The sequence below is a fragment of the Cyprinodon variegatus genome, unplaced genomic scaffold, assembly GCF_000732505.1.
Source record: "Cyprinodon variegatus isolate N-32 unplaced genomic scaffold, C_variegatus-1.0 Scaffold218, whole genome shotgun sequence".
In the NCBI taxonomy this organism is placed as follows: Eukaryota; Metazoa; Chordata; class Actinopteri; order Cyprinodontiformes; family Cyprinodontidae; genus Cyprinodon; species Cyprinodon variegatus.
The window spans coordinates 224,220-234,545 of NW_015150671.1; the positions used below are offsets into that span (position 1 = coordinate 224,220).

At 37.4% G+C, this 10,326-nt stretch overlaps 1 protein-coding gene across 2 annotated transcripts in view; it reads left to right on the forward strand.

The window, feature by feature from the left end:
• Nucleotides 1–6,167, forward strand: part of tbx3 (T-box 3) — a 7,900-nt gene extending 1,733 nt beyond the window's left edge. Inside the window, exons 3-7 of one of the 2 annotated variants that reach the window (XM_015380628.1) lie at nt 31–177; nt 1,306–1,382; nt 1,696–1,853; nt 3,071–3,696; nt 4,451–6,167. In XM_015380628.1, coding sequence (XP_015236114.1) covers nt 31–177; nt 1,306–1,382; nt 1,696–1,853; nt 3,071–3,696; nt 4,451–4,876 — 1,434 coding nt within the window. In that variant the 3' untranslated portion in view covers nt 4,877–6,167. The remainder of the gene's footprint in view (nt 1–30; nt 178–1,305; nt 1,383–1,695; nt 1,854–3,070; nt 3,697–4,450) is intronic. The other variant, XM_015380629.1, reaches the window with a different exon arrangement.
• The last annotated feature ends 4,159 nt before the right edge of the window (nt 6,168–10,326 follow it).

Below are 10,326 nucleotides of genomic sequence, written 5' to 3' on the forward strand. Positions count from 1 at the left end.
GTGTGTGTGTGTGTGTGTTGTTTTTTGCAGACCATTCTTAATTCCATGCACAAATATCAGCCTCGCTTTCACATTGTAAGGGCCAATGACATCCTCAAGCTCCCGTACAGCACTTTCAGGACATATGTTTTCCCCGAAACAGACTTCATAGCAGTGACTGCTTATCAAAATGACAAGGTAAGCTTAAATGGGCTTTTTTTTTTTTCAATACAATTTCGACCAGGTTCTTATAACAACACCACTTTAACCCCCTTGTCTTGTCCTACCATGAGCGTTTTCTCTCGCGCTTTGCGTCGCTTTGTTGTCATAAAATATGAAAGACTTTATATTTGTTTGAGGCTGTTCAGCTCTTCAGCTGTTCTAGAAGAGGGAATGATGCTTTAGTCGGTGGTAGGAAAGTAATAATTCTGAGGAATGTTATATACAGGTTACCTTTCATTTATTTAATCACGTGGAAAGGATTTGGCACTGGCTCAGGATTTTTCTCGCTCTGTTAGCGTATTTAAGCAAGTGTGTGTGTGTGTGTGTGTGCAGAGCTAACAGGGCAGGGGGTTGAAAATGACGAAAATGAAACGAGAAGGAACTCGAGCAAGTAAGAAGAAAAGGGAGAGGCATTTTTTGACAGACCGTCCTGCATTGGTAACTTTGTATTCTTAGAAAAAAACGCGTATCAATATAAAACGCGATCTCAGCAGTCTGATTGGGAAATGTTTTGGTACCGCTTTTATGATTTCCTCTGTACAATAGCTGTAAGGACATAATTCTTCATAAAAGTTACAAAGAGGTGAAGGGGGTTGTGAGGGGCCAAACTTGCGTATCTGTGCGTATTACGCATGTTTGTCTCCATGTGCTTTGCGCTATTGCTGGTCAAGGTTGAGCGATATTTTAAAATAATTGTTTTCTGGGCCGCCACTGGATACTATCCATAGTTTATCTTTTTTTTGTGCATTTATCTGTATAATAATTTTACATTTAAACACCTCTGAAAAACTAAACTTACTCGCTGATCTTTTATAAGCAATTAATTCGTGCATGAAATGTTTTTGCAGCTTAGGCACGAGCAGAAACTGTTTGTTTGAATGATTACGCGCAGAGGCTTTTCCTTAGCAAACACCATATATGAATTATATTTCTAATTGTGTGGGGGTGGGTGTGTTGGGGGGAGGAGGGGTTTGGATTAGAGCACTGTAGCTCAGTTTCATAATGCGTTTAATTAAATTGTATTGCTTTGTTCTATTGTTGTTCTATTAAAGACACCACTTTGTTTACTATGTTAACGTGAACACAACACTTTGCTTCTTTCAGATAACCCAGCTAAAAATCGACCATAACCCATTTGCTAAAGGATTCCGTGACACTGGCAATGGGAGGCGAGAAAAAAGGTAAAAAAAAGTCTGGGGAAAATGCCTTAATCAAAAATAAAGGAGAAAGGTAGAGATGGCTTACATTGGATGAGAGAGGGGGATCTTGGTGGATTAAACCATGCGTCTAAGCTTCCACATTAACCCCCCAGGGAGTCCCCGTCTTGTCTCACTTTCATTTTAAACACTAATGCTGAAAGTGTTGACCTTTGTAACACCGGGGAAGTAATAATGGCCCAAACAAGTTTCCCCTGGATCTGTTGGGGTTATCCTGGTCCTTCTTATGAGCCATGGTACCGGCGCCACCTGTAATAACCTGGACACTTGTGCGCAGGAAACAGCTGGCTCTGCAGTCCATGCGATCCTACGAGGACCAGCAGAAAAAGGAAAACGGCGCTTCGGACGACTCCTCTGGCGAGCAGGCTTCCTTTAAGTGCTTTGGGCAGGCCTCATCCCCCGCCGTGTCCACAGTGGGCCCCCCACACCTGAAAGGTAGGCCCCACCGTTACTCACACCTCTTATCACAAGTCATAAAATTAGCAGTATGGGAAAATGTATACTGATTAGAAGGCCTTATGAATTTTCAAAGTTAGTCTGCATGTGCTGATTATAATTTGGATTTAGTTGCTTTTTGCTTGGAGCACTGAAAAGTTTAAGTCTGCTTAATGGAAATGTTTTAATGATCATAAAAACAAAAACCTCCATATTCTAAATTAACAAGGACACAAATGTGTGCAGACTCCAGCGTTCTTCAACTGATTTTAGATAAATATGCAAAGATCCATTAAAAAAGCTATTTAACGTTATTACAAAAGAAAAAAAAACTGAAGTAAGTTTACTGCATAATAGTGGCATATGTAGCCTAAAAGTATTCTTCCTTTTTGTTTGAGTTGTCAGCTCAATATGTATATCATCTTTTATGATTAATTAAGGAGAAAATCCAAAAGTTGCAACTTTAGCTGTACCAATTAACTCTTCAAAAGTCATAATGTCCGATTTTAGTTCTGATCCGCTCTGATAAACAAAGGCCATCTCTAATACTGAAAAATCCTAACTTTTGTCGCCTTTCCAAGAGCTGCATCGGACTTAAAAACTCATGTAATTTGATGCATAAACGGAGAGATTCTTGAAATCACTTTGTTTTCTGATTCAAAACAACTTCTCCTATCAAAGAAGCTGCTATTTTATATGTCATAATTCTTGCTTCTCATTAAGTCCTCAAAGGAAACCATAAATTTACATTTTCCCTGATTGGAAGCATTTTTAAGTGCAACTTTATTTACCTATTTATATACTATCATTTTATTTGTAATTGCATGTCATTGAATACAGCCATATATAGCAATAGCCTAGAAAAAGGGTATATTAGTAACATTATTTTTTAAACACACCTATGTTTAAAAAAATAGTTCAATGAGAGAATTTGAATTAGATGATATAAATAGTGCAACCATGATGTGGGCCTCCATAAAATGGAAAAAGGAACACTTTTTTTCAGATCAGGAATGTTAAATTTAGTGGGTTTTAAAAGAAAAAGCACTTGTTACAGTATCACTCCTATTTTAAAATAGGAGTTATCAAAGTGCTCTCCCAGTGATTATCACTGGGCTTTGTGTGGTCATCCTTCACAAACTTTCTGGAAAAGGCGTTGACCTCAGTGCTATTTGTAGGGTCAGCAGTAATGCAACATTCTGCTCGTTCTCCTCTAGATTTCTGCGACAGTGAGGAGGACAGTGACGACGAGAGCAAGGATGGCAACCACAAAGATGGTCCAGATTCCAGTAAGATCTCGACCACCACTGGGGATGGAAAAGATCACGAAGCAAGCCCAACTAAGGGACATCCTTTCAATAGCAGCGACTCCACAGCCAGGAGGACTGAGAAAAGCCAGGCAGACTCTCGACAGAGTCCAATCACAGTCATCTCCAGCACCACACGTTCTGCAGAAGATCTGAAGAGCCCGAACCTGGACCAGTCCAAAACAGATGAATGTAGGTCAATAAGCAAGGACAGCTTCATGCCATTGACTGTTCAAACTGACAGCGCGCACATGAGCCACAACCACTTGCATAACTTTGGATTTCCGCCAGGCCTGACAGGACAGCAGTTTTTCAATCATCTGGGGAGTGCGCATCCATTTCTGTTGCACCCCAGTCAATTTAACATGGGGGGTGCATTCTCAAATATGGCAGCTGGAATGGGACCTTTACTAGCAGCGGTGTCTTCAGGAGGGGTGAGCACTATGGACACGGCCAGCATGACATCACCTCCACAGAGCCTGACCGGGGCACCAGGCCTGCCCTTTCATCTGCAGCAGCATGTCTTGGCATCCCAGGTAAAACCTCTTGTCTTTGGTTGGGTGATTATTACCACTAAAAACTTACTTTTTGTCCTTTTTTTATTGACTTTAACAGATAAATGTATTACTTAAATTCTATTGAAAGTATTTATTGACTCATGATCAATTGTAATAAGGTCCACCATGCAACGGGTAGAACATTTCATGACTTAGGAAGGAAATAAGAATATTAACACTCACTCTACATGGCAACAAGACCAACCATAAAATGTATTTTCATGTGTGTTTACGATCATTCCTAAAAAGGTTCAGTATTTCTTTTTACTGCTTATTGGAATTATTTGTTAGAATTCCTTTCTTTATGCTAGATTTTAGGAATAATTTATGTGTGATAAATTGCTATAAAAAAATCAATGTTTTTATCTTTTAAATATGCTCATTAAGGTTGAATTTATGATTTGGGGAAAAGTTTTTCAAGGGTTATGAATTGATCTTTCTCTGATTCCTTGTCAAACAATCATAGCTGCAGCTTCATAGGAACCATGCACCAAGGACAGTGCTTTTTCTGCTTTTGTTGTTGGTTTTTGTTATTATTTGCATTAAAGTTTCTTCTAGGAAAGGTGAGGAAAAGTACAGATTTGGTTTTGTTTCGTTCGGAAAAGACGGATTTAGGGAAAATTATAATATAATCAGTAATTTCGGATAATAATAAGTACAAATATCGTGGGTTGATTACATGTTTGACCCGTTGCTATATATTTTTAGACTAATTTTTTCTCTTTGTCCACAGGGCCTTGCTATGTCACCTTTCGGAAGTTTGTTCCCCTATCCGTACACCTACATGGCAGCAGCGGCCGCGGCCTCCTCCGCCGCGTCCTCCTCGGTTCACCGACACCCGTTTCTTAACGCAGTGCGCCCCCGCCTCAGGTACAGTCCCTACTCGCTTCCCATGACGGTTCCGGACAGCACGCTGCTCACCACCGCCGCGCCCCCCATGCCTAGTGGCGGTGGAAGCGGGCCTGAGCTGAAAGCGGACGGGCTTATCCCCAACAGCCTGGACTCCACCTCGGAGGTGACCAGCCACTCCTCTGGGATCCCCTCCGCGTCCCCAAAGACCTGCGCGGAGAAGGACGTCGCCAACGAGCTGCAGAGCATCCAGCGCCTGGTGAGCGGACTGGAGTCCAGTCAGGACAGGCCCAGGAGCGGATCCCCTTAACCCACCAACACCCACAGTCCACCTGCTGCTCCAAAAGTGAACCTTCTAGACGGTGATAAAAACTCCTGCAGGTTTTTAATAGAAAAACAAAAAAAACCTTTTAATTTCTGAAATGCACTTTGTTTATTACACATCTAAATGTATATTTTTATCTCCTTCTTGGTTATTTTCTCTTTTTATTAATTTAAACTACACTTATGTTTCCGACTTTTTCCTGTTTTTTGAATACCGAACAAGTATTGAAACTGAAAACGCTGGCATGGGTGTGAATAATACAGATTACAGAGAAGTTGCTGCTGTGTCCTGTCTCCTGTAACTCTAAACGTATGCACTCCGAATTGACTTATTCCGTTTGGACCTACCTTCTATGTTTTTGATTATTCTACAAAAGAATACTGCTGTATTTTCTCGTACGCCATGAATTAAGCAATTGTTGCATGCCTTCGAAAATTCAAATCCGATTTTCTTTTTTTTTGTTTGTTTGTTTTTTGTTTTTATAAATACTTTCCCTCACATTTTTTTCCTTTTAATTACATTAAAAATAAAATCAAATTAGTTTTTCCTAAAGTTTTGTTTTTGGAAAGGTCTACTGAAAGAATGGTGCTCCGGGACAAAACTGAGGCGCAAGCATGTGGAATTAAGGGAAGCAGAAATTTAAAGTAAATATTGAAAAAAAAAAAAAAATGAATGGTAGTATTGATCATTGATGTAAATAGGGATATATAAAAATATTTATGTAATTATTTGATATTGTTATTGCGTGTAAATACAACGGAGTAGTTTGTTTCCAGGGATCTGTTCTTAATTTATTGTTGATATACCTGTGTAAAGACGGTTTGTGGACTATTACCCCATCTGCATTTATATTTCCCCTTAAAACACAGACTGCAAATCCCCGAAAACAACGTTCACAAAGAGAGAATTATTCACAATCATGTGCCATTGTATTTTCACCTGTCCTTGTGAGTGAAGTGCTACTGTTTGAAACGAATGAAACTGCGACAACGCACTGCACCAATGGCTTGAAAATAGAAAATACATTTTTTCCTCCTCTTTGTTCTTTTTAAGTGTTGTTGAAGTGTGACAAAAGTGAATTTATTTTTCTCCTGTTTTTTTTTTAAGTCTGATCCTCTTTTCTTCTCAAAAAAAGTGCCGCATAATCGAAAAATATGAAGGTTTTTTCCTCTCTGTCTTTTTTTGTGTTACTTAATTTGTCTGTGGGTTATGTTGTATTGGAGTTATGTCTAGTTTACATCATCGACATTGTGTTCTTGAAAGTTTCAATAAAAAAAAATATTTTAATGCTGTTTGCAGTGTGTGCGCCTCGCTTTTCACCCAAACCGACAACTTTTCTTTTTTTTTTTTTTATTAAATGCATAAGAACATTTTATTTAAATAACGATTGAAACTAATTTTAAAAGACAATTTTATTTAATTGTTTAATGTGTGAGCTAATTTTAAACTAACATTACGTTTAAAGAGTCAGTTTAAAGAGTCGCAGAAAAAAAAAATCCGCGTTTATGTTTTTGTCTTCTATTGGCATGACTCCTGAAGCAGGACATTAGACATGAAAATTAAATATGGCAGTTATCACCGTAGGGCAATGCTGTAGCTCTATTGAACGAAATGCAATTTAAAAACTGTAACGCAGAATTATTTATTTATCTTTACTCTTGAAATGTAACAAAATCAATGCAGTTTTGTTAGAAAGCGACCGCATAAAAAGTGTCATCTTATACTGAAGAAGCTATTACAGTATGACAGCAGTAAAAAAAAAAAGAAAAAGAAAGAAAGGTTATCCATGATTACTCTTCTATTGCACCTTCGAGTCCTGAGTTTATCAACATCATATCTTTATTTGTGTATCGCCTGGTTAATGTGTAGCTTGTCTGGCGCGGATGGGTAGGTGTAAACGCGATACAAACTGTCTGAATTGGTCAGTCTTATTGCTCACCTGGCGCCTTGCAAGAGCATATCTTCCATTTTATTGCACGGAAGGCGACAAAGCGTCTGTAAATCGCGACGCCCCCTAGCGGTGCGTCCTGGAAGGGAACTTTCATTAAGCAGAAGACCAAAGGACAATCCTGGATCGGAGCTCATGAGGGGCCAGTGACCGGGTGATAAGGATATTCGACTCGGTCACAGGTCTATTGCAGCTTCTATTATGTTTGTTGATGACTAATAAAGAAATCCTAAATGAGTCTAAACAGCCGGCAAACATACTGGAATAAAGTTAATTTGGCTGCTTATCATTTATGCGAGTTTAACAGCCGCCAGTGCATCGCGTACCGCAGGTATCAACGCAAGCAGTTAGGATATAAAAATAGGGTTATTATCATAGAGATTGAATCTTTATGAAGGAGTAGTTTTTTTCCTGTTTGCATATATAACCTAACAAACATATCATCATTATATAAAAATTGGCATATTAAATATTTTGGATGGTTTCTTTTCTTTTTTTTCCATAAATAAAACGTTTGTCTCCGAAACCATAACAAGTCCTGAGAAGAACAACCTCTCCTGGGATAGTTCGTTTGTTGAATCATTTTCTTGAAGTAGCCTTTCTTCTGAAAAGCTTGCTTTTAATGTGATTGTGCAATTGCGCCATCTAGCGACATTAAACTATAAACAATAAAAGAAAAAAAACTGCTTCATTTTCAGAGTTGGAAGGTAATTTGGAAAGGGAATTTTATGCAAATTTCTGTGGCATGCAAAGTGGGGTTCATTCATCTGTTTTATTTATTTAGATAGTTACTTCGTTTTATTTGTTTGTTTATTTTATCATAATTGTGATATAAATTTTTTTTTCATGCAGAAAGCTATTCTAATTTTTAGTTCCTACTTTTGATATAGTTTTATGTTTTTTTTCCTGGCCTAACTTTTTTAGCAATGTAAAAACCGTTTGTTTTCATATGCTTTTATGTTTTGTCTTTGCTACCTCATCTAACTACTCAAACTTGGATTCATAATTGGTCAACGGGGTGCAACAAAATGAGAAAGATGGGCAAACCTTTACTTTAAGAGTTTACCTTAATTTTTTAGAAAAAAAAATGCTTTTTAAATCCGTTAAGTGGGTCCCTATTTCTACAGAACAGACTGCAATGATATCCTTCTGCTCTAAAAGAAAAGATCATTAAAAAAAATGCTGGAGGTTTCTTTCTGTTAAAAAGGAGTTTTTCTTCTCTACTGTAACTACAACCATGCTCGGTGTGAGGGATTGCCTTTGAGTCAATGAGTCAATGCAATCAGCTGGCCTTTTTAATACAGAAAACTTTAAACTAATCTTACTGTATGATCTGTTGAAATTGAGATTACATTTTGTGCTTTGGTACTATGACAAAGGATCGCTTTGAATGTGAGATTTGCCTTTAGCTTGTTTAGTTTGCATTCACATTCAGCAGGTCTCTATATTATTCCACCCATTTAATGGGCACTGACTGTCCTTGATGCCCTCCCGTGGTATTCAGTATAATGACCAATTGCTAAAGCATGAGAGTAAAGAGGGCAAGGTAATGACATTGAAAAATAGCCTTTGGAATAACCTGCCTTTGGATATAAGAGTTGCATTGTCTTTTCAATTCAAGTCTCTTTAAAAAGGCATTTTCTCTTTTCACAATTTGGTCTTTGTTGTGAAAGCTTATGTTCTTTTTAATTATTAACTGGGATTATATCTGATGATGTTCTATTCTTTGTTTTTATTTTCTTGTTGAGGATGATGTGATACTTTTGCTTACACTTTTGTTTAACTTCTGTTGCTATAGTTATGGAAATATGCAAAACAGTGACTTAAAGTGTAACAGGAGCTCAGATTTTAATCTGTATTTGGTTACAAGCTCTTGAATTATTTTTGTTCAGTTGTCACTCAGGCATGACCTGCTCTTTTATCTTGTCGTTGTCCAACAGGAAAGTTAAGATATAGTAATGCCCGGAGGACAATTTTCACCTTGCAAAGCACACCCTACAAAGGAGCCGTCTTTGTTTCTATTTATGCCGACACTTTCTTGGTTTTTTTTTTTTTAAAGATTCCTGCCTTCCCATAAAAAAAGAAAGTCTAAGAGGTCACAATTTTGAGTTAAATATGTTTTTCTTATCAAAAATTTTGACAAAAAAGTTTATGAGGTCACATGTAATGCAGGAGGAAATCTGTAGATGTTAAATTAAAAGCATGAAGTCAATTGCAATCTATGTTTTGCAGCATAATGGATACAACATCAGAAAGTAGCAAACGGCGGGAGAAAGTGGGGGCCTAGTGGTTACGGCATAGGTCTTTGAATCCTGAGGTTGTGAGTTCCAAACCCACTGCCGCAAACTGCCACTATGGCTCTATGAGCAAGACCCTTAACCCCCAATTCCTCACTGGGTGCTGCACAGTGCCAGCCCACTGCCTCCCAAAGGGGATAAGTTAAATGCAGATAGTTAATTTCTCCATTGTGAGCTCAATATAGTTCAGTTTATATTATCTATATAAAAAAGGCAATAGGATTGGTGGAGACAATTATTGAACAAATTATATTAAACCAGAATCCTCAATCCCATTTTAGATTCCTTCTTACATGTGGCTGAATCTGACCTTTTCCATTTTGTTTTGTCTTCTTTATTTTCACATGCATGTAGTGCTCTCTAGTGTCCAATCAAAAGTATTACATGCCTAGCTGGAGGCTGGTTAATAATCTGCACCGCATTGAGGTCTGAATCATAAAGGTTAGAAGAAGACATTTGCTTTTAGCAAAATTACATAATCAGAATGCTAGTGGAAACATGCAAAGTAGGAAGAGATTGATTCCTGTAAGGCAAAAACGAGATCTCAGGAGTTTTTGAGGAGGAAATGAATACATTTTGAAGCAATGTTTAAAAAAAAAAATCCTATTTTTAAAATGTTAATTATTTACATTATACATGTCTTTTCAGACATATGTTATCTGTCTTATTTCATTTCAGGGACAAAAGTCTTGTTTTACTGACAATATACTCTAAGTCTAAATCTTTCAAACCAGTTTTTGTTTGCAGACCAACAGTCATTGCAAAATAACAGCACCATCCACTCAATGTTTAGACGATCTAAATCTTAATCTTCAAAAAAAAATCATTGAAGTATGATTAAACTTTGATTAACAGATACTTTAATCAGCCTAAAAATATCAGAGAAAACATTATTTGAAACTTAATTTTAAATGCTGGTTTGAAAGTTTTCAATTACTTGAGAGAATAATAAAAAGTATTTTGTGGGCTTAAGCTTCTACTGACCCTAGTTTCTCTTGGGCTGGTTTGAAATTGGTCAGTCCACATTAATCTAATCTCTAACATCACAAAAAAAAACTCCTTACATCATCAAAGATATATAAGACATGTTTTTAACCACCCGATACATTCTTTGTTTAAATAAATATGACCTTAACAGGGATTCTCTGAAATGCTATACCTAACAACTGTCTGGTACATTTGGTTCATTC